Source organism: Ambystoma mexicanum, chromosome 2q, assembly GCF_040938575.1.
Source record: "Ambystoma mexicanum isolate Mex_15411 chromosome 2q, UKY_AmexF1_1, whole genome shotgun sequence".
Taxonomy (NCBI): domain Eukaryota; kingdom Metazoa; phylum Chordata; class Amphibia; order Caudata; family Ambystomatidae; genus Ambystoma; species Ambystoma mexicanum.
In genome coordinates, this window is record NC_090924.1 from 442829346 (window position 1) to 442856218 (window position 26873).

The window sequence follows — 26873 nt, forward strand, 5'->3', positions numbered from 1 at the left end:
ACTTAGATGTCTATAACTCAATCCCAGATAATACTAAAGAGTATTACAAAGATAGTTTTCTTGTGAATGGTCAGGAAACCCCTGCCATCAGAGACACTGGAGCTAGCATAACTGGGGTTGATTAATGTGTTTTCAAGGTGGAGGATATTGCTAAGGTACCCAAACACCTAACCAAGTTAACTGGAGGCCCTGTGCAAATGTCTCCCCAGTTACCAGCTCTCATCCAGTGTAATGACATGACTGTCAGAATACCTGTAAGTGTGCAAATTAACGTACCTGGGAGGGTCCTGCTGGGAAATGAACTTAAAACTCTTGGAGTTGTGTCTAGTACCCCCAGGCTCCCCAGCAGAAGGAAGCGGGAGCTCACAAGGTCTGCAAGGGAGAGAACTTTGAGAGGCTCTCCTGGAGATTATGATAGAGGAAACTATCACCCCAAGTCCACAGGACTTACTGCTATTGCAGGACAGAAAGAGACAAAGGGGAAACCCAAGTCTGCCAGCAAGAAAGCAGCAAGCACTCCTGTGCCCAGAATGACATCTCTAAGACTGTCCAAAGTCACATCGGTGATTCCTCCACCAGCTGAGGCTGAGTGTGAGGTTCAACCCTGTATGGTTCAACTAGATACTGAGGAATCAGATCTAGAAGATCTTACTCTGGTTGGAGATCTTGACCCTGGTGACCATCCTGAGCTGCAGTCTTTACTGGCAGAAGGTGGAACCAACAGGGCAGATTTCAGCAGAGTACAAAGAGTGTCCTACTCTTGAAGGTCTTCGCCTACAGGCAGCTTCTCAGCTCAATGGGACTGAGCCTGGAAAGTATAGGATGCACTGGGAAGATGGCCGCTTCTACAGTGCACCAACTGAGTCAACCCCTGGAGACTGCAAAAGACTTGTGGTACCTCTAGTGAACCGACTCCAGTCTCTATAGTTAGCCCACGAGATACCTTTGGCTGGTCACTTAAGTTTTAAGAAGACCAAGGAAAGGTTCTCTCTACTTCTACTGGCCTAAGATGGGTTCAGAAGTAGACAAATTCTGCAGGAGCTGCCACACTTGCCAAACCTCTGGCAAGAGTGGAGCCAAGAATGTGGCACCCCTGGTGCCTCTCCCAGTGGTGGGAGTTCTCTTCGAGAGGGTCGGGACTGATATTGTTGGTTCTCTTGATCCTCCCACATCTTCAGGAAACAGGTTTATCCTGGTAGTGGATCATGCCACTAGGTATCTTGAAGCAATACCTATGAGGACTGTTATGGCTCCGGCTGTGGCTAAGGCCCCACTTGGTATTTTTACCAGAGTAGGTTTTCCTAAGGAGGTGATATCTGACAGGGGATCACATTTTATGTCCCACTACATGCAAGGCATGTGGAAAACCTGTGGAGTCACCTACAAGTTCTCTACTGCCTACCACCCCAAACCAATGGGCTGGTAGAGAGGTTTAACAGAACTATGAAGTGATATGATTATGATATATGATATGATAGTTTATTTATATGTGCCTATACACAATGTGTTTCAAAGTGCTTCAAGGCAAGGGAGGGAACAAGGGAAAATACAATGACATTCTTACAGGCCATGAACAGTAAGGATGTGAAATTAACCATCGTACTCGGCCTGATGACATTTCAGATAGTGCAAGTGCTAAGACATAGATAAGGAAGGGAGGGAGAGGGAAGAGTGGGAAGGAAAAGGAAAGACAGGATACTACCGTACTAGGCGTGACAACATTTCTGGTAGAGCCGGAGAAAAACAAAAAGGTGAGGGAGAGGGGTTCAGAAAAGTAGGGGAGGAACAAAACAAGCGACTATCATACTAGGCCTGACAACATTTCAGATATTGCTGGAGGGGGGGGGAACAGTAAGGGGAGGGTGGAGGAGACAGACGAGACTGCTATCATACTAGGTCCAGAGACAATTCTGATAGAGTAAGTGCATAGAGGAAAGCAAGGGGAGGAGATAGGAAAAGGGAGAAGGTAAAGGAGGAGAGAACAGAGTTAGCAGTCAAAAGAGTGGAGAAGCAAGAGGGGAGAGTGAATACAATTGCAGAAGTCAGTAGTAACACATAATGTTGCAAGCCAGGATACAAGATGAAGATGGGAACAGCATGATTCAGAGCCACCATGAGTACAAGATGCAAAGGAAGTCCAGCATGCGAGTTGAGAAAGGGTGACACATCGTGAATGAATGAAGTCCATAAAAATAGACTTCAATGCTGCCTACCAATGTTTTGAATGGAACCGTCAGGGATTCTGGTCAAATATTTCTGGAACAGACTACTGGGCACACCGGACTGGACGGGTCAGCGATCAGCAAGGCCCTCTGGACACCGCACGGCAGGACTGGAAAGCAAGACTGGCTGGATCTGCAATGGCTCTCTGGTCTGCACAGCACAGCATGGCAGCGCCAGATTGGGAAGTGCATGGTGGGTGCTTTAGAAGAACCCCTTAAAAGAAAGTGGAACCTTCTGCTGCCATGCCTTCTCTTTGCATATAGAGAAGTCCCTCAGGAGGGAGTAGGTTACAGTCCCTTCGAACTTCTCTATGGCCATCCAGTCAGAGGTCCATTGGCCACGATTAAGGAGGGGCTGGAGAGTGCTCCTTCCCCCAAACCAGTCAGAGTGACTGATTATGTGATAGGTCTCCAGAGGAGAATGTCACACATGATGTCAGAGGCAAGTGATAACTTGAAGGCTGGTCAAGCTCTGGTCAAACATTGGCATGACCAGAAGGCTAACATGGTTGAGTTTACTCAAGACCAGCTTGTTCTTGTTATGGTCCCCACAAGGCAGAGGGCTTTGCAGACCAAATGGATAGGACCCTTCAAAGTTGTGGGTAAACTATCTGGTGGACTTAGGCCATCATAAGGAGGCTCCCAGAGTCTTTCACACCAACCGTTTAAAGGCTTATGTCTCTAGACTTGACATAGGGGCATTGCTCCTAGCTTCAGCTCAGGAGGAGGAGGAGGAAAGTGAACCTCTGCCTGACCTCCTCAGAGGCTTACCTTTGGATAAGCAAGTGGAAGGAGTTAATCTCTCTTCCAGTCTCACATCTGACCAGCAGGATGAGTGCAAGTTACTGTTAAATCAGTTTGCCTCCCTGTTCTCACTGTCACCAGGCTTGCCCCTTGGGGCCAGCATGATATACTCACTGGTGACTGTGCCTGTCAAAAGCAGGGGGTACAGAATGTCAGACAATGTAAGAACCCATATAAGGAATGAGGTGAACAAGATGCTTGATCTTGTAACCATACAGCCCTCTACTAGCCCATGGCCTAGCCCAGTTGTGCTTGTCCCAAAGGCAGGATTCCAAGGAGTTGAGATTCTGCGTGGGCTATAGAGCTCTAAATGCAGTCACAAAGACTGATGCCCATCCTTTGCCTTGGACAGATGCGCTGGTGGACAAACTTGGTGCAGCCAAGTACCTCCGCACATTTGACCTAACGTCAGGCTATTGGCAAATAGCCCCGACAGACCAGGCTAAGGAGAAAACTGCATTCTCCCACCCCAGCTGGCCTCTACCAATTCTAGGTAACGCCTTTTGGATTAAAAAATGCACCTGCTACATTTCAGAGGATGGTCAAGTTCTGAATGGTATGGAGGACTTCTGCATGGCATACTTGGATGACCTTGCAGTGTTCAGCCCTACATGGAAAGAACATTGATCACCTTGGATATGTATTGCAGGCTCTGGAACAGGCCCATCTGACCATAAAGGCAAGTATATGTCAAATTGGTCAGAGTACAGTGGTCTACCTTGGACATGAGGTAGGAGGAGGTGGAATAAGGCCATTGCCTAGCAAAGTACAAGCTGTACAAAACGGGGCCACCCCTACTACTCAAACCCAAGGGAGAGCCTTCCTAGGTCTCACTGGGTACTACAGGAACTTCATTGAGAACTACGGGACCATAGCTTCTTCCTGTAATGTCATCTCCTCTCCCAAATTTCCTAAAAAGGTCAGGTGGAATGAGGAGTGCAATCAAGCCTTTGAAGGTCTCAAGAAAGCCCTTTGTCAAGCTCCAGTCCTAAGAGCTCCCGACTATCACCAACCCTTCATTGTACAAACTGGTGCTTCTAATGTAGGTATAGGTGCAGTCCTTAGTCAACTGGATGAGAAAGGTAGGGAACATCCCATTTGTTTCATCAGCAGGAAGGTAAATAATCCGGAGACAAGGCAGGCAACAATAGAAGGTGAATGTTTTGCTATTGTGTGGTCACTGAAGAGGTTTAGGCCATACTTGTATAGTTCTACCTTTATTGTTCACACTGACCACCAACCCTTGAGATGGCTGATGCAAATGAAAGGGGAAAACCTGAAGTTGCTCAGATGGTCAATCTGCCTACAAGGATTTGATTTTTCCATTGAGCACAGAGCAGGAAGTCGCCACCAAAATGCTGATGGTCTCTCTAGGATGTTTATAACCGACTAGAGGTATGAGATCCATCCAGGAGTGGATTAAATCCTCCTGTCCCTTAGTCTAGGGGGGGGCGAGCGTTAGGGAGAATTCTCATTCTATGGCTAATTTCCCTTACCTAGTGAGTTCCTCAGCAGCTTTGCTGGATTTCTGGAGTTTATTGTTTCCACTGGGTAAGAGTGTGAGCTTTTCCCCCACTCTTACCTGTGTTTTGCCATGTGTATTTCGTTTGTTTTTGGGATTGTGGACTCTGGATACACCACTTCAGTAGCCCCACTCGTTTGTGTGTTGCACAGCACCTTCTATGCAGTAACACAGGGTTGTCTTTTAGACTTCCCACTGACTCCATTTCTGGGGCTGACTACTGTCCCCCAGAAAAGGGTAGATTTGCCATTAACTTTACATAGTAATTTAACCACAGATCCAGTACACCCTATCTTACATGGAGTATTGGAAAGGGTTAATTCTTAACCCTTTTTATCTGTACCTCTTGGAGCATTGTTTTGCTCCCTTAACATTAAGACTTGGCTGGTGTCAGTGGTACCTACCCTAATTTTCCTACCGCGATTATATTACATAATGTGGTAGTGTTTTAGGCTATTTTAGTAGCCTCGAACTTTAAACCCGCTAGCCCAAAATACTTTTTATTTCGGCTCCGGTTGGGTTTAATCACCATTTTTTATTTAACATCCTTCATGTGTGTTTCTTTGCGCGGCAAACCAGGTTTGCCTTCTTTGTTCGCTGACCTTTGGCGGGCTTCTAACCAGAAGCCCTCCTTTGGCATCTGGGTGTCTAGATGGGCTGAATGTGAAGGAGGGGTGTAGTCACCCCCTGCACAGGGTCTCCTTGGAGACCCAAGTCACACTTTTTGATTGGCTGAGGTGGTTGTCCGGGCTGGACAACCCCCCTGCTGAGTGATTGACAGCCAGGCTGTGTGAATGGGGGATTTTGGCATAAAAGGCAGGACTCTTGGGCTAGAAGGCAGAGTCGCCACTGGAACTGCAAGGAACCGAAGAGAAGTGGAGAAGAAGATGGCTGCTGCAACCCCGAGTCCCGGTGAAGCCCTGCTGCAGTCCTGAGCTATCTACCCCTTCAACGGCTAAGAGAAGATCCAGTCCGGAGTCTTCCCTTGAGCCTGGTGGGATCAACGAGCTAGTCTTTACTTCAGTCAGAGAATCCTCTCCTGGGTCGAAATCACTGCTGTGCTGTAGTGGTCCGGATAGCCATCATAAGAGCCCTTTCCTGATTTAAAGGAGCGCACCTTTTATTCATCGTTGTCTTTTTCGCTGCTGCTGGCCTCATCCTTGGGTAGTGCAGATCGCTCCAGACGTCATCCTTGTCCCCTCGACTGAAGCCGCAGGAACCGTGAGTCTGCAGGAACTACCAGGAACAACTGCCGTGGCACAAGCTTTTCTCCGACGGAATAAGGTACTGTGCACACTTGGTCATTCTCTGCGTCTGACCAGCCGGAATCGGGGTGAACCCTTTTCCTCCACAAAGATTTGTTCTTTCTTCCCTCTCTCTAACTTTTCCTTCCATTTGACAATCTTTACGAACTCTTGGCATCTCGAATCTCGAACTGTTCAACGTGTGATCCTCGGCAACTGAGCATCTGCTCCATTGACACTGGCGCAACCCTAGTAACTTTAATCTGTATCTTTGAACAAGTCCTCGAGTCTCCTTGCCTTGAAAAAGCATTGCCTATGATTTTTATTCACTTTTCCCTTGTTTGAATTTCTAAAGTACAAAGTGTGTTTTAACTTCGTGAGCATTTCTATTCGCGGGTAGGCATTAGTATCGCAACACTGGTCTGTCAAATCCTAATGTACTTACCTTAAATTTGCTGGAACAAGTGGAATTGGTTGTTTGTAGTGTATTTTACGTGTGGTTTCGAATTTATAGAAGTGTAGTGTTTTATACCAGATGGTTTAAAATAAATGTACTTATATTTTTTACCTGAAACCTTGAGTCAGTGTTTGCTTAAGTCACAGCAATTGTGGTCCTTGGTGTAATCTCTACTACTGCTCATTTACTCTTGCAATAAGTCTGCTGCTCCGCTACTGCTTCCACTTTAACAGTGTATTACAGGCTTGTACCAAAGGTGAACTTGTATTACCACTTGTAGTCTTAATTGTGGGTAGGGCACTGCACAGGATTCTGCCTAACAAGCCTGGTTACATTACTGTGTGAGGGTGACCGTGCAGGCCTATTTAATTAGCCCTCTAATGACTTTGAGTAGGCACATGTTATGTTCTGCCTCTCCTACTTTAGCAGTGCTAACTTACTCTATAAGTGGAAAGCAATATTGCAATATCATTGCTTGACGTACAAAGGATTAGCGTTATGAAAATAGTCCCTGCTTTACTCATACCTTGCATTAGGGCACTAGATATTCAGAAATCCACAATGCTTCTCGGGCAGTCAGCATTGTTTCCAAGTTTTCAAATGTCCATTAGGCATAGACGCTAATGATTGCAATCTCATCTCCAATCTCTCCTGTGAATCAAGGATTCCACTGAACACATGCCTAACCCTACTCACCAACGTTGAGGGAGGGGGTGTTGCAAATGCCGAATAATTGTGTGTATGCAGATTCATGACATTTTCTGGCTTTAAAACGGTCATAAAATATGGTGAGGCTTTAATGTGGGGGTGTAAATATCCCAGTGAGTGTTTTACTGCTACATTGCCCAGCGGACCCTCCCCCACTTTTACTGAGCTATGCGCATGAGTAATGGAGGCCAGCACCGGAGTGGGGGAGGGAGGAGAGGCAGAGAGCTAGGAAAGCAGGGTTTGGGGGAGGGAAGGACAGGCACTGGACAACATTCACTGGGGGTGAAGGACAAATGTGCCACTTTCAAAATCCAATTCAGACATTTCAGCACAAGGGTACAGTGAAAGGAATGTGCTTTTTGCTTACATTGAAGAACAGAGACCTGCAGCCAAACTCCAGGAATCTGCGCCTTCTATTTCGTCTGTGCATAGGTGCTGAAGTCTTTTCATTATAATCGTGTATTGCATGTTTGAAGCTTCTAGCATATCCCCTCCATCTTGTTTAAGTGTTCACAGTGAATATCAAAAGAGGAACCTCTAGTTACAGGATAAGGCCCTGCATCCGTTATACCTCTGAGCAATGCAGCTACTTATGAGGCAATTGTATGTCATTTTTCTTTTTATAATGGGGCATCCTTTGGGACGTCAGGCTCTTTTGTAGCTTTGCTCAGGCTGGGCGAGGAATGGTGGGCAAAACAACTATTGGTTGGGTTCTCATTTCACTTCCTATTGCAGGATTACAAGCATTGCCCCTGGTAAGATTTTGAAGTGGAAACATTTTACTCAATATTTATTTGAAGGTCAGAGTAAAAAGTAATGAATATTGCCAACAGGGGTTCTATTTAGGAGAATGCAAATAAATATATGTTAACTCTGGAACATATAGGTTTTATGTAATACATGCATATTTCTTTCCATGCAGTAATTCATGCTAATTAAAAGATGTAGATTTCCCATAATGCTCCTCTTAAGGCAATGCAGTAGTGGTATTAGTGCTCTTTTCTATGCCACCTCCCTGTTGTACCATTGGTCCAAAAATATCAGTGGATTTTACTGAACAGGACACAGCAGCTAGGTTCATATGTGTCTATCGTTTCCCATTTTGATTGGTGTATTTTTACTCCCCATTTCTTTTTTCGACTATTTGCCCATTTTTTTTTAGGAAATACTTATTGTCTGTTTTCTGTTTATCTGTAGGGCTGGTTATGAGTGAGTGTTGTCACTGCTCTGTTCTCAGAGCAACATGCTGATCAGTGGCAAAGGAATCCAGATTGTCACACTCTGTAGTGCAGCAATTCAGATGCACTTATTCTCCTGACACCAAGTATGAGAGAGATGTTCCCATGGCCCATACATTCCTTCATTCTTATTGCCGCGTTTTCCGTCACTCTCCTTTTGTTTGGCATTTTTCAGTTTTTCAAATAATATTTTTAATGTGAAGCATCACACTGCTTAGGTAGTTTAAACCGGTTTTATTATTATTCATTAAGATAAAGCATAACAAGCCCCCCCCCATGGACCAACACCTCCAAAGCACTGGACTCAACTGACACTTATGGAATCCACCGCACAGATAACCTTCGAACATGCCTCACACCATTCTAGTAGTGTGACCCTTAACCTTCCATACCAAGAGCATTACAACACATCTCCCTTTCTTTTTAACACCCCCACCTCTTTGCCATCGCAATTCTGTTGTTATTCCACACTTGACCCCTGCCCACCCTTACTGCACCATCCATCACCTTTTCCACCTGCACCGGCTCAGAGTACAAGGAGTCACCCTTCTTCTTCACCACACCCTTCTTAATACACACCCAATCACCACACCTCAACTCCACCATTCTCCCACTCCTTTTTTCATTAACCTCTTCCAACCACCTGTCCTTATCCCGATCCAGCTTTCTTTTTTTCTCCTCCACGACACAATCAGTTTCCTTGGCTTGCCCGAACCAAAGAGGAATCACTCTGGTATTAGCTTTCATTTGAAAAACACTAAATCCAGTCCCAGCATTGGATTATATCCGCAATGCATACACCCTTTCTCTAATCACCACTTTCCTGTCCTTCCCACATACCGAGGCCATCCTAATGGCTTCCATGATGCATCTATTCACTCTCTGTACTCTCCCATTACTCTCCAGATGATACAACGCTGTTCTGTTATGCAAAATACCACACAACTCTAAATAATTCTGAGACACACCACCCACAAACTGGGTACCATTATCCATCAACAAACTGCACAACATGCTTTCAGGCCACCAGTATTCACCCCTCAACACCGCTTTGGTGTCCCTCATGTGCAAGATCAATAATTCTCTTTTGCAAAGCCTTGGGAACTACCACCCATTCACAACAATACAACATTCCTACCACCACGCTCAACTCATCTCAAACCTCCCAAAAGGACCTCTCCTCCTGAGGCAAACTTATTTTGTTGGGCCATTCAACCTGCACAAAATCCTTTACATGACCCATAACCTCATCTTCATCCATAGCTTGCCTCCATTCCTCCTTTCTAATAATACCATCCCACTTCACAAAAAACAAAATCAGGGACAAACTCCTCTTAACCTTTGTTGGGGACAACCTCCCAGGTAGGTGTGAGGGCTACTAGGAGTTTGCAGACTCTTGGAAGGCCCAACACCTTCCCCCAAAATGAACGTAGACTCAGCCAGACAACAAGTTCAAACTGTGGTTTACTAAAGAGAGAAGAAATCCAAGGACCACTCAACATCTCCTGGCTCGCAGGCCAGATTTGTCCTAAGGCTATTTCATACTGACGTCACAGCTTGGGCCCCTCTCCAGAAAACCTATCGCACTTCTGGATTGGGTACCGAGTAATAGTCCAACTATAGTCGACACTTTACATATTAGTCTACTGGATCTCGCATGTCAGGTGGCTGGACTGGTCCATCCCCAAAATTGCTCTCTCTTAATAACGTTGTAGTGTGATGGTCTTTCAACTGGTTCTTGCCTATTGCTACCCACCCCTAGGAGCCTGAACTATGATTGGCTACAGCTTACCTCCCTAGGGCTGGGATCTGCTAAGGTTCTCAGCTCTTGGTGTACCTTCAAAAGGTAATAAGAATAAGAACGACTAGGTGTCTGCATTGTAACTTGTGTGTACCACCTTAGACCATGAGAGTGCGTGTTCATCTCATGCAACACTCACTTGTCTCACATTGTAACATCTTTGTTGCAAGCTTCTGTCTGGCGGCGTGAGATTGGCTTTCTTTCCCAGCTCTGATTTCTATTAATTGTCGGAGTCGGCCAGGTCACGTGTTCGTAGACCATGATTTGGACCTTCTGCAGAACTGAATTATGAGTAATTATTTTATTGCAGCTGGTGTTAATCTCGTAGTTGAGGGAATGGAATGTCGTTTGTGTCTGGTGGCCTTGGCAGTGGGTCCTGTCTCACACTTCTGCGCTCATCCGGTCTGATTTTTCCTCAGCTCAGCTCATGCTGAGAAGCTTGTGGCCTGCCGTAATTTTCCTAAGCCATAACGGGGCTTCTACATGTTCGTGCTATTCTATATTCTCCACATGTTAGTCACACTGTGCTCTGTCAGGTCCCATAGGTGCTCCTGCAGTTCCATAAGGTTATTTGCACATAAGCATCTGCAAGCTTTATTCAGGAACTCTTGCTTCTTGCGGTTTCTGCATTTCTGCGTTAAGCTAAGGGCAAAATAAGAAAAGTAATGACAGGGCTCAATGTTGCAGTAGTGCTATTGTCAGCAAAATGGGGCACATACTAAAGCAAAGTTAGGTGTCCCATGAATGGATGGGTAACAAACAGGATGCACAGGCTCGTGTTCCACCACCAAAAGGGTAGGAATGTACGCCCTATGTTATCTAATGGGAACCAGGTGATGCGAACAACGACCTCAGGCAAGTTTGGGATAATGAGGACAACTGCTCTCCCCATCGGTTCTGGGGTTAAAGGTCCAGGTGCAAAGAAGCCTTCAGATGATAATATGGACAGCGAATCAGCATTTTCAGTCTTTGTCAGCGACCTGGCAAATTGGACCATCAACAGGTTGGACTTGGCTGCATTTGAAGGAAGGACTGGCCCCAAATGTGGCAGTCCATCCAGCCCAAAGCTACACCTCACGCAGTGCTGGCCTTAGTAATAGCAGCGCCCCGGGCAGAAAATAACTATTTTGCACCCCTGCCCCCTCCCGCCGTACCTCTGGTCAATTGGGGGAGTTGAGGGGGTGACGGGTGCAGGTGCCAAACGTCTCTTTTTGTGGTGGGAGAAATGTTTTAAAATTAAATGTGCTCGCGGTAGCCGGCGCATTTAACAATAGGGTGCTGCGGCAGATGATTATCGCCCCACTCTTGCACTGGAGCAGGGAGGTAATTATCTCAATAGGATGCCAGGAGCCCATTGTTGTTAAATGTGCCCGCTCCCGCGAACGCATTTAATTTCAAAATGACATACGCCAGCTTGGGGTAGCCCTTATAAGGATCCCCCGAGCTGACGCCCTGGGGGGCTAATGGTGCCCCGGGTGGTCGCCTGGCCCGCCCTGCCCTAAGGCCGGCTCTGACCTCACAGACGATAGCCAATGAGCCTGAAACATGTCTCGGGGGGGGGGGGGGGGGTGCTTGAGGTTTTTGCTCCAAAGGGCTGTGACCTAGCAGTTCGGAATGGACTACCCCTTTCAGGGTGGGATGAAGCCTGACGTGCATATGGTCTTTCCCCAACTGTAAAGGCACGGCAAGCTAAAAAAGGAAAGTCAAGGAGGGCTGACCTGCACAATCCCAGAGGTTAAAGTCAATTCAAAACCTTCCAGCCAGCATCATTGTTCCGTTTTGCCAAATACACGTACTCTAGGGTGTCAACTACTGTTGCATTCAGAGCTCCCAGATTCCCCTCTCACTTGTGTGTGCAATGAATATTGTACTGAGGGGGGTTGTTGACCCCCTTCCTTACACATGGATAACCCCAGGAAACCCCTGACAATGTGCCAAATGTAGCACTTCCACACATCCATCATTATGTGCAAGCACGCCACAGCTGATCCCTCCCGAGAATCTCAAAACTAGATCACTTTCTGTGCACTACAGGCACATTCCCAGTGCGCAAGAAGTTTTTAAACAAATAGAAAAAAAGCAAATACTCGCTGCCTGGTAGCAGGGCCGGCCGGAGGGGCAGCAGCATTTTTTTTTAAACCCCCTTGCCATAATGATATGAATAGAGTGCATCAGCGCCCTGTTGAATGCGCTCCACCGCCGCAGCCATTTGGTAACAGAGAAGGCGCGACAGGTGCCTCAGCCACTATGCCAGCTCTGGGGAGCCCTTGAAAGACTCCCCTGAGCTGGCGTGGCAGGGGGCTAATGGCGCCCTGGGGGGCGTGGCACCACAGGCAGTCGCTCAGCTCGCCCCATTCCCCCCACCCCCCACCAAGGCAGGGCCTGCCTGGTATTGACACACAACTACTCCAGAGAATGTATTTCTCCTCCATCTCGCTCTCTTGCGAAAGAGAGAGAGGGGGGGGGATGGCGGGGGACACACCAGAGAAAGAGAGAAAAGAGGGCGTAATTGAGAGGAATAGAGGGGACGCACGCGAGAGATCGTGAGGGATCGAAAGAGACAGGGTGTGTGCGATAAAGAGAAAGGGCTCGCCAGAGAGAGAGGAGAGAGCGCCTGAGAGAGCGTGCATGCAAGAGAGAGCGTGCGTTAGAGCATACAAGCATGACCACGAGAGCACGCTCCCTCTCTCACACACGCTGAGATAGCGCACGAGAGAAAATGCCCGAGAAAAACACAGTGAGCGAGAGATATACACTGCAAACGATAGATTGCGAGAGCGAGCAAGTACTGTCTCTCGTGTGCACACACTCACTGTCACCCCATATCCACTTCACTAGTGCATTCTCTCCTTTTCTCTCACCTTCTATCTGTTTCTCTTGCATGCACACTCGCACACTTTCGCACTCAAATTTACTCTCTCATATACGGGCACTCTCTCTTTTGCGTCATGTCTCTCTCTATGCCAAAGTACATAAGCGAGAGTGTGTGAGAGAGTGCACAAAAGACTGAAAACGTGCAAGAGAGTAAAAGAGTGTGCAAGAGTGAGAGAGCAGATGTGGCAGAAAGCGAGAGTTCGCATGAGAGAAGGTTTGCACACTCTTCCCCCGTCACGCATGCGCTCCCCTCCCTCTCAAATGCACTCATTCACGTGTGTGCTTGCTCGGTCTTGCATACTCTCTCTCGCACTCTGTCATGCACAAGCACTCTCTCTTGCATGCTATTTTTCAGGCCCTTGTGCGCACATACTCCCTCTCGATCTAAAGCGCACGCTTCTGCCCTCGCAACATACACTTTCCTTCCCTCTCATGTGTACACACTCCCTCTCATGCATACTGTCTCTTTCATGTACACTCTTTCTCTCACACACTCTTGTGCAAGAAAGGTAAACTCTCTCTTGCGCAAGAGAGAGTGCAAGAAGGGTACACTCTCTCAGTCATGCAGTAATGTAATGCAATATGGCATTTGTATAGCGCCTATTCCCTCATGGGCCTCAAAGCGCTGACAAGATGCCATATGTGATGGCCAAATTGCTTGAGCTTTTTTCAATTTTAATAAATGGTGTCCCTTCTCCCCAGAGGGCAGCCACTCCCTTTGAGGTTAGGTAGGTGAGCCTGCTGCGCAAGACCCTCAGAGGTCTGGGCAAGTGGGACGTCACTGGGAGGGACTCCCCTCTTGGGCACAAGGACTCCCATTCCAGAGCGGACCTCCCAGTGCAAACCACCTTGTCTGCACATATGGATGTGGAAAAGACTAACATCTCCTGCAACGACTATACTCCATATAGATCCTTCGTTGAATGTCTTGGCAACAGGCAATGCTGAACTAAGCCTGAACACCATGGGCAGTGAAAAGGGACGCTGTTCTGATTATTCATGTGACGTGTATAAGAGAGGAAAGTCCTGTGGAAGACAGAGAACCGCTATGCAGAGACAAGCTTCTGCATCATTGACGTCAGGGCTGGAGTCCTCAAATAAAAAGTGGGGGGACTCTTTGGACACATTGGGAAGTGATGTCACGTGAATTTAACAGATCCGAAAATTAAATATGCATTAAACTTGTCTTTCACAATTGAAGAATGTGCAGAGACCGTATTTTCCAAGAGAACATATTTCTTAATACCACTGCTGGCTCATTATAGAAAGTATCATTTTACAAAAGAGGGCTCACAACATGTATGAACATGTTCAAAATAAAGTGGGGTATGCATGTACAAAATCAAGGAAAACTACAACATTACAAAAGGAAACACATAGTATAAAGAAGAACCTGTAGTTATTCATTAATCGAGCAACTGACCAGGAGTGACACGGGCGCTCCCTGGAATATTATTGGTTCATAACACCAATCTGTATCAAAAAGAATATACATTTCTATTTATTAAGTGCATTGTATACATTGGTGCAGTGCAAAAGCATGTAACATAAAGACAACGATCTAAACTCAAGCACATAACCAAGGTGGCATAAAACAAACAGAAAACCTGGAGCAAATCAAGCAAGACATACCTATCGAACACAATGTGTATCTAATACTAGTGCAGCTTGTCAGGTAGGTTGAGACTATGCAGAAAGTGGTCCACAAAAGGCCACTGTCTGTCTAGCTCAATAACAAATAAAATCTTGTTGCAGGTCATTATAGGAAGTATGCATCTTTTAAAGTTAATAATATTTAACAAAACATGTAAATTAGAGTGGGCTGTCAATATCCGACATTTCATAAGTCTGCTATGATTCTTGTGATCTTGTGGCTAAGAGTCTTGCATCTCAATTATACGACATGGGTATGAATGCTGGCTGTGCCATTGTTCACGCCATGGTGTGCAGCAAATAAATAATTTTTTCAAAAAACAATCCTTAACACACAGGTGGGGCGGTGTCCTCCCTTTAAAAAGTGGGTCTACACCGTCCACTCGCGTGGTCCCTCGACTTCAGCCCCGATTGATGTCCTGTAGGGACAGACCCACGCTGGGCAGCGAAGGCAGTGGCAGTGAGAATGGTGATCTTAACGACTTCGAGCTGGCATTCTGCCCAGCCAAGGATGCACGGTCGTAGAGGGAGTAGAGATGGGAGGACCCGCGTCTCATCTGGTGGCCCGACCACGAACGAGCTGTGGTGGGCCTGTAGGCCAATAACAGACACCCAAGACCAGATCAAATGAGGGAGCCTGAGTGGCCGGACCGAAGCCACAGAGACAAGTAGCCACGGGAAAAGCCAACAAAAGCTATTCAGGATATGGGATCCTGACAAACCAGAGTATGTAAATATCCTATGAAAGGGGGATTTGGCAAAGCACAAATATTGTTAATAATGGCTGTGAAAGCTATCAAGGTAATGGTAGCCTGATAAACTCGATTGTGCAACTACCCTGCGAAAGGGGATTGATAAAGAGATATGAACACTTTGAATTATGGCTGATAAAAGCAACAGAAGGTACAGAACTCTGATAGGGCGGTGGTCCACCCTGTCCTATCTGAAACAATTTGTATAAAAGAAAATAACCTGTGTGATTATCACAGAACCCTAGGGGTCTGGGCAAGTGGGACCTCACTGGGATTGACTCCCCTCTTGGGGACAAGGACTCCTATTCCAGAGCGGAACTCCGAGTCCCAGCCACCTTGTCTGCACATATGGATGTGGAAAAGACTTTAATGACTCCTGCAACAACTATATGCCATAAAGATCCTTCTTTGTATGTATTAGCTACAGGCAATTCTGAACACAGCCTGAACGCCATCGTCAGCGAAGAAGGACACTGTTCTGATTTTTCATGTGATGCAAATAAAAAAAAGAGGAAACTTCTATGGAATATTGTGAACTGCTATGCAGAGGCGAGCATATGCATCATTAATGTCCCAGAGGGGCGGAGCCACGCTGGGCTGTGTAGCAAGTGGCAGCGAGGAGGGCGAGCAAGCCATGAGCCAAACGCCTGAGAGTTGGTGTTCGACCCGGCTGAGGAACGTGGGTCGGAGAGGGAGCAAAGACGCGAGGACCCACTTCTCATCTGGTGGCTTGACGACAAACAAGCTGTGGTGCGCTGGTAGGCAGATAATGGATGCTGAGACCAGACTGAATGAGGGAGCTCGAGCCCCCGAGCTTCACACACATTGGACCATATCTACAAAGACAAGTAGCTGCGGGCAAAGCCGTATAGGGTACAGAAGCCTGAAAAACCAGACAGAGAGCATACCTTGCAAGGTACGGATATTGTAAGTGTAAGTAGCGACTGTGGAAGCTATCAAGGTTACGGGAGCCTGATAAACCCAAGTGTGCAAATACCCTATGAGAGTGGGACCGATAAAAAGACCAACATTGTGAATAACATTTGGGAAACCTGTCAAAGTTACGGGAGCCTGAGAAACCAGACTATGCAAATACCCTATGAGAGGGGCGCGGATACAAATATAAACATTGTGAATAACAGCTGAGAAAGCTATCAAGGTTACGGGAGCCTGAGAAACCCAAGTGTGCAAATATCCTATGAAAGGGGGATTAAGCAAAGCACGACAATTGTGAATACCAGCTGGGAAATCTGTAAATGTTATGGGAGCCTGAGAAACCCAAGTGTGCAACTACCCCATAAAAAGGGGGTTGAGAAAGAGATATGACAATTTTGAATTAAGGCTAAGAAAGCGACGGAAGCTGCAGAACTCTGATAGGACAGGGTGGACCGCCGCCTTATCTGAAACATCTTGGATAAGAGCAAACAACCTGTGGGATGATCACAGAAATTTGGGGAAAATCCAATGCCTCAAAGGGGGAAGTCTTGATTTTTTTTGTTTACAAGACATCCTGGAGGAATTCAAATGTTCACAAGAGACATTTTTCTTTGTTAGCAGGAGAAAGTGAAACCTTAACTTGACACAACGACTGGTAATAAAATCCTGTGGTGTAAAAAGGAACTTTGAAACACAAGAACAAACCAAATATACATTTTGGCCAGGCAGACGACCTGTTGAGGCTATTGTACATAGCCTCCCATTTCCGTCTTAGTCAGATGTTTTTTTCTGAAGTGGTAGATAGTATTCGGACCCAAGAACTTTATTTTGAATTTTAAAGCATAGCCTTTGCTTTCGTTTTGTTGGGCCAGGAATGTCCCTCTAGCAATAGGGCTAGTTAGGAATTTTGATCCTTTTCTTTTAACAAAACGTCTTGAGAATGACCTCAAATTGCTTGAGTCTTTCTGGTTCACCACAAATGATGCAGTAAATGAGGTCTGCTAATCAGATACCACTTTCGTAATGTGCAATGCAGAAAAGCATAGTGAAAACATGTAACTCTGCTTTGCCTGTCCAATAACCCCTCTCTGCAGCTGCCTTTTAGTTTGACAACATGGCAGGTACAATGTGATACGTGCTTTCCTGCCAACAGACTGTTGGAAGCCAAGTTCCAATAGCTAGGGTCTCTCTGTAACCGTGGGCAGCTCTGATCCAACATTGTAAAATTGTGTGATCCCAGCACATGGTGTCAGATGGAACTTTAAATATGAGACATGCCTGTTTTTGACATGGTGGTCTCCGGGAATCCACAATTACATGAGCCAAAACAGATTCACTGAGAGGGCCTTAAGTGTATTACCGTCTGGGAACTGGGGTCAACAAAAACCACCATATGGCCCCAGCCCAGGAAACCCTCTCCCCCCATTGATCTCTCTGGGAAGGCTGGTCACATCCTCCAGAAGACAGGACATTTTACCAGTGGGTTAGCTAGGAATCAGTGGTACAAAGGCAAACCCTATCAGGACAACGGAGAGCGCACAGCAGAATGGTAATTAACAGACTCTTTGATGTAGGCAGACATGAGAGGATGATGGAGTAGAATGCGGAGAAGGCTTTCCAGCAAGAGAGGGATTATACCATGCTGGGATTTACTAGGGCCTCTACACTTCCGGTGTCCCCCGACCCCCACTTCCTGCAGACAAAGCACCCCCTGGGACTGACATCACCAGGCAGAATACTCTTAAATAGGAGCCAAGATTGGACATCTCACAAAAGGCTAGACGGCATGAAACTACTGTAGCAGATTACCCATATAAAGGGTCGAGGCCACTCCCACTCTTGAATCATCTACCCAAAGAAGAAGGATTTCACCTGGAACTGTGTTGTTGGTACAGTCTGCTCCAACATCCTTTTCCATAGAGGTGAAGACAAAGACTTTGAAGAAAAGGGTAAGCCTTTTCCTGCAACCATCCCAGAGGAACATTTGTTCTGACTTGCTGGCTGTAGAAGACACACTTACAGCATGCATTAATCGAAAAATATTACATATCCATAAAAGGACAAATAACACAAATTAAAATCCAATAAAAACAGAATATAGTACAAAGGTATTAAAAAATAAATTCCATCAAGTTAAAAAGTTAAATGGTTATAGTTCTTAATAATTTGCCAAGTGCTGTCCCAAAAATATACAGTCCTTCCTGCAGGGAAGCCATTTTAAAAACACGAGACCATCAATTGACTAAGATCTCTTATTTACAATTCAAAATGTAATCAATTTTCTCCTGCAATTGTGATAAAGCGGGCAGAAAAAGAAAAGAAAATGAGTGTCTGTTTCAGGAACCTGAACACATAAAGGACAGTAATCCGAGGTTGTGGGTTAACATTTTGCTAGTAATCAAGCATGAGGCAAAGAAATTCAACACAATGTTGTGTATAATGCTCTATAAGGATTGCCAATCCATCCCAAATAAGGCTCACAAACTATTGTTGTAAAGTCTGCTTCTGTGCTAGCTCACATCCCTCCTGAATAGTATAGCCTGCCCTAGGCCCGCATTAAAAAAAATAAATTAAAAAAAAGGCTAAATCGTTTTATGTGTCGAGCTGTGCTTGTTTCATCCTTATGGTTGGGATCACTGCTGGTTTAGTAGTAGTGTCGGCCGAGTAGGAGTTGTATCCACTCCCTGTACTCCAGCAGAGAGGTAGTCATTTTGTCTCTCTCTCCCCACTTCCCAACCTCGAAACGTAGGACTCTGTTACGCTGCTCATGCTCCTCCTCTCAGCAGGAGAACTCCACATAATTTCACCACACCATCTCTTCTCTGTCAAGTTCGGTCATTCTCCTCCCACTGTGTGCCGCATACCTTCACCCTCACCCCTACTCCAGTCTATCTGTCATTTTGTGTTCAGTATCGAGAATGCTTTCGCCCGCTGAACCCTGAAATACTCCAGCGGTGTGTGAGACTCTCCTGCACCGAATCGCGGTGCTCCGACGCAAATCCGTAAAAGGAATCGCTGTCCAGATCGAGTGGAAGCTGCAGGAACCGTGACAAGTGTGGAGCCCAAGATGGCCGCCATAACTGCGAGCGCGCACTAACTGTCGGCCGCCGGGAACAGCTCCACCGGGCTCTGCAGTCAACATCCTGACCGCGGTGGCGGGGCGGTGCAGCGATCGTAGGTCCAGCCCGCCTGGCGAGAACCCCTTCGAACCGGGGGCCTGAAGAGGGCCCGGAGCGGGAAGCTTGGCGTGTCAGTGTTGGCGCGGAGGAAGACGCACAGCGCACCGGCTGGTGATCCAACCAGCGCGCCCCCGACAACCGGAGACGTGGACCTGCTACTCGAGGCCTGGAACATCCGGCGATGTGGTAAGGAGTGGGGAAGGTGGGATAGAGAGCACGAGCGAACCACCTTCCCTCCCCCCCCGGGCGAAGGACCTCCGGACGGAGCTGCGATCCCTACCGGCGCCTGCTGACAACTTGGGCTGTGAACCCCCTCTCATTTCTGGGACACAACAGGCGCCCCCGCAGCGACGTGCAGCCCAGTGCGTGTGGCCGCCACCAGGGGATAGAACCACAGGGCCCCGGTGGGTGCTATAAAGCGTTGACCGACTCGCATATCACGCACCACACGGTCTTGGCCCACAGAGCTGCTGAAAGTGTGGCTAATAGACATTGTTTGGACAAGGGAACTGTAAAGCTAGCACAAGCATAAATACCCGCCGGTCGCAACGGGCCCGGCACCACCAATAGTGCCTACCCCCAGACATCAGCACACTGCAACTGTACCACAACAAGCAGAGAATGGGTAAGGAGAAGCCCAGAAAAACATCCACACAGAGCAGGATCGAGCAGTATGCAGCTATGCCAGCACCCCGCTCACCAGAGAGGCCACCGTCGGTCGACCCGGATCATGTGGACAATATTTCTCTAAGAGATATCATGAGCGCCATCACCAACTCCAGGACCTCGATGGAAAAAAAGATGGACAGTATTGGTGCAGACGTGTCCCTGCTACGCCATAATCTGCAAAAGCTGACCTCCCGTACGGGAGAGGCAGAGGCACGAATCTCTGAAACCGAGGATGGCCTGCAAGGTGTAAATCGGCAAGTGGCAAGTATGCTAGCACGGATAAAGACCCTGGAAGCAAGAGTGGACGATAGCGAGGGTAGATCCCGGCGCAATAATATCCGCAAAATCGGCCTGCCGGAAAAAGCCGAAGGGGAATGCATGAAACTCTTCCTTGAGGACTGGTTGACGAATATCTATGACGGAGAGGCATTCTCTAAATTCTTCTCTATCGAGCGGGCCCACCGCATACCAGCCGGCAAAGTGACACCAGGAGCTCCACCACGCACAGTAATTGCCAAATTTTTGAACTATAGAGATAGGGACATGGTACTCCAACTGGCAAGATCAAAGGGCACGGTCACATTCAACGGATCCAAAATAGCCTTCTTCCCCGATTTCACCAGGGAGGTACAGAAAGCACAACAGTTATTTGACCCACTCAAGAAACGTCTACAATCAATGGGTGTCAAATATGGACTGCTCTTCCCTACACAACTCAAGATATTCCATGGGGGCACGAGTGTGCATTTCACCGACCCCAGAGAGGCGTGGAACTGGGCCGAAGGGGACTGGAACACGGAAGGAAGAAAGAGATAGATGCAATAGTCCTCGCCCAGAACGTCCGCCAGAGCAGGGCCAACAGCAGCGGCCACAACCAGGAAATCCGCTGCGGGAAGAAATATGAATTGGGAGCAGTTTTGGGCAGAATGCCAAAGCTCCTAAGCCTAGGAGCACCACAAATCTCTCACCCTCCACGCCGATCTGCGCACGGAATACAACCAGGCCAGTGGCCGAACAGCCACCCGCCCCCCGAGCTAAGACTAAAACCAAAGAAGTTTGCGACAGCACCACGGACAGGTGCTGTGAAATCTACGAAGTTCATGTGCCACTGAGGGTGGCTTAGTTAAGGTTTACTTGTTCTGTTCAAATTTCGGGCGACAGATACTCCAGGTTGGGTGGGAATATAGGGAGGGGGGGCTAGGTAACACTACCGGGGCAGTAGATGCCTCCAGGGGAACGAGGGATGGAGTTGGGGGGGGGGGGGGAAGAGTTCTTATTCTTGCTCTGGGTTTTGTCTTTATTTTTGTTCATGTATGGTCCGACAACACTAAATATTCACTCCTACGAACCCGCATCACACGGCGAAACAACAGACCGAGCATCTTCCCGGAATCCCACATATACTGCCCAACAGTAACCCGGCCCCCAACCAGATGACGAATGCTAGATCTGATACAAAATCATTACGTCTCCTGACATGGAATGTCAATGGGCTGGGTAGTGGGATAAAACGCAGACTGGTCACCCAAGCGTTAAACAGGCAAGCGGCGGATGTGGCGTTGCTCACAGAAACTCACCTGGCGGGCACCACATGCAACCTATTTAAACATGGTAACTATCGCACAGCACTGCACTCAGGTTTTACTTCAGGCTCCAGAGGGGTCCTCATACTGATCCATAAGAAGCTGTCGCTCACACTTTCCAGTGTGTCACAGGACACAGGAGGCAGATTCGTGCATATGACAGGAACCCTATGGAATCAAACCATAAGAATACTAGCCGTTTATGCACCACCCGCGCTGTTGCCAAATCTCATAGAAGAGATAACTCCCCTGATAGTACAGGACTCCTCAGACGCACTAATCCTTGGTGGCGATTTTAATGATGTTATGAACCTGGGTATGGCCCGTACACACCTAAGGGGCAGGAATCCCGACACGCACACAAGGCTAGCCACCTTCACATCAGCACTGGGACTGAGGGATGTATGGCATGACCTTCACCCCGAGAAGCGAGAATACTCTTTCCACTCGGGCGCCCATGCATCCCTCTCTAGACTGGACTATTTTGTCATTCCAACCACAGAGGTGCATAGAGTACTTAACGCCACCCGACTCCCACGCGGCATCTCTGACCACTCGCCCCTACTAATAGAACTATCAATGTCAGGGCCAATCCCTCCACCTTCATGGCGCCTTAACAACTGTTACTTAGGCTTCCCGGAGCTTGTAGAGCGTATTCAAGAAACCACAGCCAATTACTTTGAACTAAACGCAGGGTCAATTGATAACCCAGGATTGTTGTGGGAAGCGTATAAGCCGGTATTGCGGGGAGAGATTATCTCCTGGACAACGGCGCACAAAAAGGCTCAAATGCAAAAAGTAAAAGAGGCAGAAGAACAGGTGGAACGTGCAGAGCGCGCACATCTGGCGCGAGACCTGCCTGAAACGAACCGAGCATTGGTCCTTGCCCAAAAAAAAATGCACAATGTAGCCCTAGACAACGCTAAACAGGCGCACACCACGATGCGCGCCAGACTATATGAGACTGGAGATAAGGCGGGTAAATTGTTAGCCTGGCTGGAGCGCAGGGATGAAGGGCACAAACAGGTCAGGATGATCAAACCCGACAATTCGGAACCGCTGTGGACAGATCAGGCTATTGCAGAAGGCTTTGCAGCTTACTATGCAACGCTCTATGGGTCACCGGAAGCCCGCACTAACCTCTCCGTGTTAAACGGGATCACCCTTCCTAGCCTAACGGGCACACAGAGAGATCTACTGGAGGCAACCATTACTGAAGAGGAACTAGGGTTGGCCATGTTACAATTACATCCCGGGAAAACACCGGGGCCGAACAGCTTCCCGGTGGAGACATGGAAAAGGATAGAACCAAGTGCGATACTCCCATATCTCCTGCAGATGTACACACACTAGAGGGAGCAAGGACAGCTCCCCCCAGACCTAAGGAGGGCAACTATAATAGTGACCCCCAAACCAGATAGGCCTCCAGAGAAATGTAGTTCGTACAGGCCGATTTCGCTAATCAACACTGAAACCAAAATCCTGGCGAAAGCATTAGCAAATCGACTGCAGAAAGTTATCCTGTCACTTATACATCCAGACCAGTGTGGCTTTATGCCCCAGAGGTCTACGCGTATGAACATACACAGACTGCACGCTGCACTCGAAAACTCCTCCCTCCTGCGGGGTCCCTTGGCGCTTTTAGCAATAGACTTTGAGAAAGCCTTCGACTCGGTGCACTGGCCAGCACTGTGGGAAATAATGCGTCGAATGGGTTTCGGTGACCAATTCCTGGGATGGGTGCAGTTGCTGTACAAGTCCCCAGAGGCCATGACCAGAGTAAATGGGTGGTTCTCGCAGCCATTTAAATTGGGCAAGGGGACACGACAGGGCTGCCCCTTGTCTGCAATGCTTTTTGCACTTGCCATAGAGCCGTTGGCGATTCTGCTAAGAGAATCACAAATGTGGAAGGGCTTCCGGTGGACAGATGATTGGGAGGACAAGGTCTCACTATATGCGGACGACCTGCTCCTGTATCTATCAGACCCTATAACCTCTTGTCCTGCAGTGAAAATACGCTTACTGAAGGAATACGAATCCTTTAGTGGTTTGAAGGTAAACTGGTCGAAATCCACACTGTTTCCACTGAGAGAGATGGGTAGCATAGGGATACAGAATTGTCCCTTTCGTATAGAAGTTGACCAGTTTCGCTACCTTGGGGTTCAGATAACAACGAACTTAAACGATTACGTAGAAAAAAACCTCCACCCAATCATAAACCGCTTTGCAGAGGACATCAAACACTGGAACGCCCTGCCACTGACCCTACTGGGGAGAGCAGCACTATTTAAGATGATGGCACTACCTAGATTCCTGTACATACTCCAAAATGCCCCGTTACACATCCCCAGACGGGAGTTTAACAAAAGCGACAGAATTCTCCGGAAATTCCTGTGGAACAATGGACACCCGAGAATAGCGCTCCACATCCTGCAGCGCTCCATTTGGGAGGGAGGCATAGGATTGCCGCGTATACAGACGTACTATTGGGCGAGTCAGATGGCAGTAATAAACTACCTATTACACGGCAACCCCTCGCTACCTCACATTAAATCTGATACCCTGGATGGAGCGAGCATAACCCCACTACAGTCCCTATACCAGAAAAATAACATCAACACCACTAAAACAATGGCTGCCCACCGGGCATTAATCTGGGCAGAGGCGCATAAACACATAAACTGGGAAGGGAAAACCACACCGGTACAGCCACTGTGGGTAAATAAACACATCCCTGAGCTGGACAGGCTCCCAAAATGGCAGAACTGGATAACTGCGGGAATAACAAAAGTGGGGGATGTGATTCGGGACGGGGGAATTGTGCCATTTGAGAGGTTGGTGGAGGAGTTCAACCTCCCTGTCACTGACCGATACCGGCATATGCAATTAAGTCATGCCCTACAGCGGTACTTAGCTGACCTGCGGGACATGGCAGACTGCACCCCCATAGAGAGGAACCTGGTCCTAGATAGCATAGACGTCAAAATCACCTCGGTGATGTATAATGTCCTCACCTCGTTTGCCACACCGGAGCTATCAAGTCTAAATGGGAAAGGGATGTGGGAGAAATACTGCCTGAAGACTGGATAACAATCCTAATGTACCCGAGGGAAACCGCCATTTCGGCCAGATTACGCCTTGTCCAGCTCAAAATCCTGCATAGAGTCTACTATCCAAGGGTCGCACTGTACCGATGGGGTAAAACCACAGACCCGAATTGCCTGCACTGCCACCAGGAAGAGAGCACCTTTTTCCACATTATATGGGGCTGTCCGCACATCACGCTATACTGGCAACGCTGCTGCGACACACTTAGTAAGGTACTGGGTCGGACTGTGCCCAGAGATCCGAAATTGATGTTGCTGGGTGTCGAGGACGAGGGTGAGATGTCTTGCACTGATAAGCTACTGTTTGCAACCACCACGGCACTGATCAAGCGCAACATTGCCAAGCTATGGGGTTCGGATGTAACCCCTGAGCATGCACAATGGATAGATGATGTAGATGCATGCATTGCGATGGAGCGAAGAGTACATGCGGCCAGAGGATGTCCCGGGAAAGCGGGGAAAATATGGGAAAAGTGGGAGAACGCACAATAAGACTATTGTATGACACAGGCCGGTGGCCAGAATGTAATTGCAATGCAAGAGTGTACAAGTAATTGTTAACATATCCTTAAGTTGTTGAAAGACGGACCTTATTTTCTTTTGTGGTGTTATTGGTTGTTGGACCCCTTCAGGGTCATTGTTCCTTTTTGTGTATTATGCAATAAAATCAATAAAAGTGTTTAATCAAAAAAAAAAGAGAATGCTTTCGCCCAACGGGCTGCTGGGCACGTGTTCAGTAGCTGTGCCAGTTATGACCATGGTGGGGGGTGGGGGTTTTGGCTCATTTATAATTTTACTGGAGACTTATATGAGAATGGAGAGTCTGCACCACGAATGAGCTCTTCCTTAGCTCAGCTCGGGGTGGGAGGGCAGTGCAGACTTCAAGGGCATATCACCTCTCTGCTTCTTGCCCATTGCGGGTGGGGTCCTAGACCCCAGCCACTGATGCCCCCAAGAGAACTGTGTCACCCTTGCTCACGTCAGCAATTCGCTGCAGCCAACCAGAGGGCATTCATCTCTCACAATCGCATTAGAGCCACTTAAAGTAGAGAAAACAGAACTCAAGTCAGATGTGCCCCTCCTCCTTCTGCCAAGCTCTTCTGGTTTGCATTGGTCTGGAGATGCTCAGCAAGGCTCCCGTAGGCCCCCACTATGCAAGGGCCACCGAGTTCATTCATCTGCTGGAGGCTGGACTCTGCCCTTCAAATCGGTCAGCTCTTTCCAATGTTGTCTGGAAATATGCAACCCCTCAGGATGGTCCTGTGATGGCTCCTGACCAATGTGTCACTACTCAGCTTCCAACTGCATCTGCTGCTCGCGGGCAGAAGAGAGAGGACAGATATTCTGATTCCTAAATTGGAAACGTGTCACTTTATCAAATCACTGCGTGTTCCTCCCCATGTCAATCCTTTTGATTAAATATAGTACTTGATACTGGTTTTCAATTATTAAACAAACAGATATTTGTGAGACAAGAAAACTGAAGAAGAGCGGGATTTGAACGAGTGACATTTTATCAAATTCATAGGGGGTCCCGGAAATGACATCACAGGAACAGAGATAAAATTATCTTGATCCCAGTGATCGGCCAGTTTAAGCTTTCTAACAATATTTATTGGGAACCTGAGGCTGCAAGATGTCAATCAACAGGAGCGCCTAACAGACAGAAAGAGCTTTTAGCAGCTCAGCAGTCATATGAGGCGCAGATCAGTAAAGTGTGAGTACGCAGGAAAGTCAGGGTAATGGCTGCTACACTGAAATGGTGGCAGTAATCGCATTGTAATGCAGACTCCCAGATTCCAAAATATGATTCTGCCACTAACCCAGAACGACCCATCATTCTCTTTTAGTGCAGTATTGTGCTGGACATTGGAGTTCAGTTTTTTTCCAAGCACTCTCAAATTGGACTGATACACAAGAAAAAGCGCTTTGCTCCTGATGAGAGTTTTAGTTAAATGAGGGAGAAGCTGGCATTAGAACCGGTTTATTCGGATTCCATAGTCAACAACTGTGCCACTAGGATACATCTGCCCTGCCCGTCTCCAAGGTCACATTTCACCTAGCACAATATACTGGTGTGGAGTTTATTTCTATGCACATTGGGCAGATAAGGAAATAGGAGCA

At 47.5% G+C, this 26873-nt stretch overlaps 1 protein-coding gene across 10 annotated transcripts in view; it reads right to left on the reverse strand.

Moving 5' to 3' along the window:
* LOC138569489 (catechol O-methyltransferase-like) overlaps positions 1–26873 on the reverse strand; it is a 399903-nt gene that overhangs the window by 46807 nt on the left and 326223 nt on the right. For 4 of the 10 annotated variants that reach the window (XM_069647500.1, XM_069647499.1, XM_069647508.1 and 1 more), the window contains exons 3-4: positions 18084–18212; positions 14294–14343 (exon numbers count right to left, since the gene is read on the reverse strand). The exons of 3 other annotated variants lie outside the window; for them this stretch is intronic. In XM_069647500.1, coding sequence (XP_069503601.1) covers positions 14294–14343; positions 18084–18195 — 162 coding nt within the window. In that variant the 5' untranslated portion in view covers positions 18196–18212. The remainder of the gene's footprint in view (positions 1–14293; positions 14344–18083; positions 18213–26873) is intronic. 3 more of the 10 variants (XM_069647503.1, XM_069647509.1, XM_069647506.1) reach the window with 2 other exon arrangements.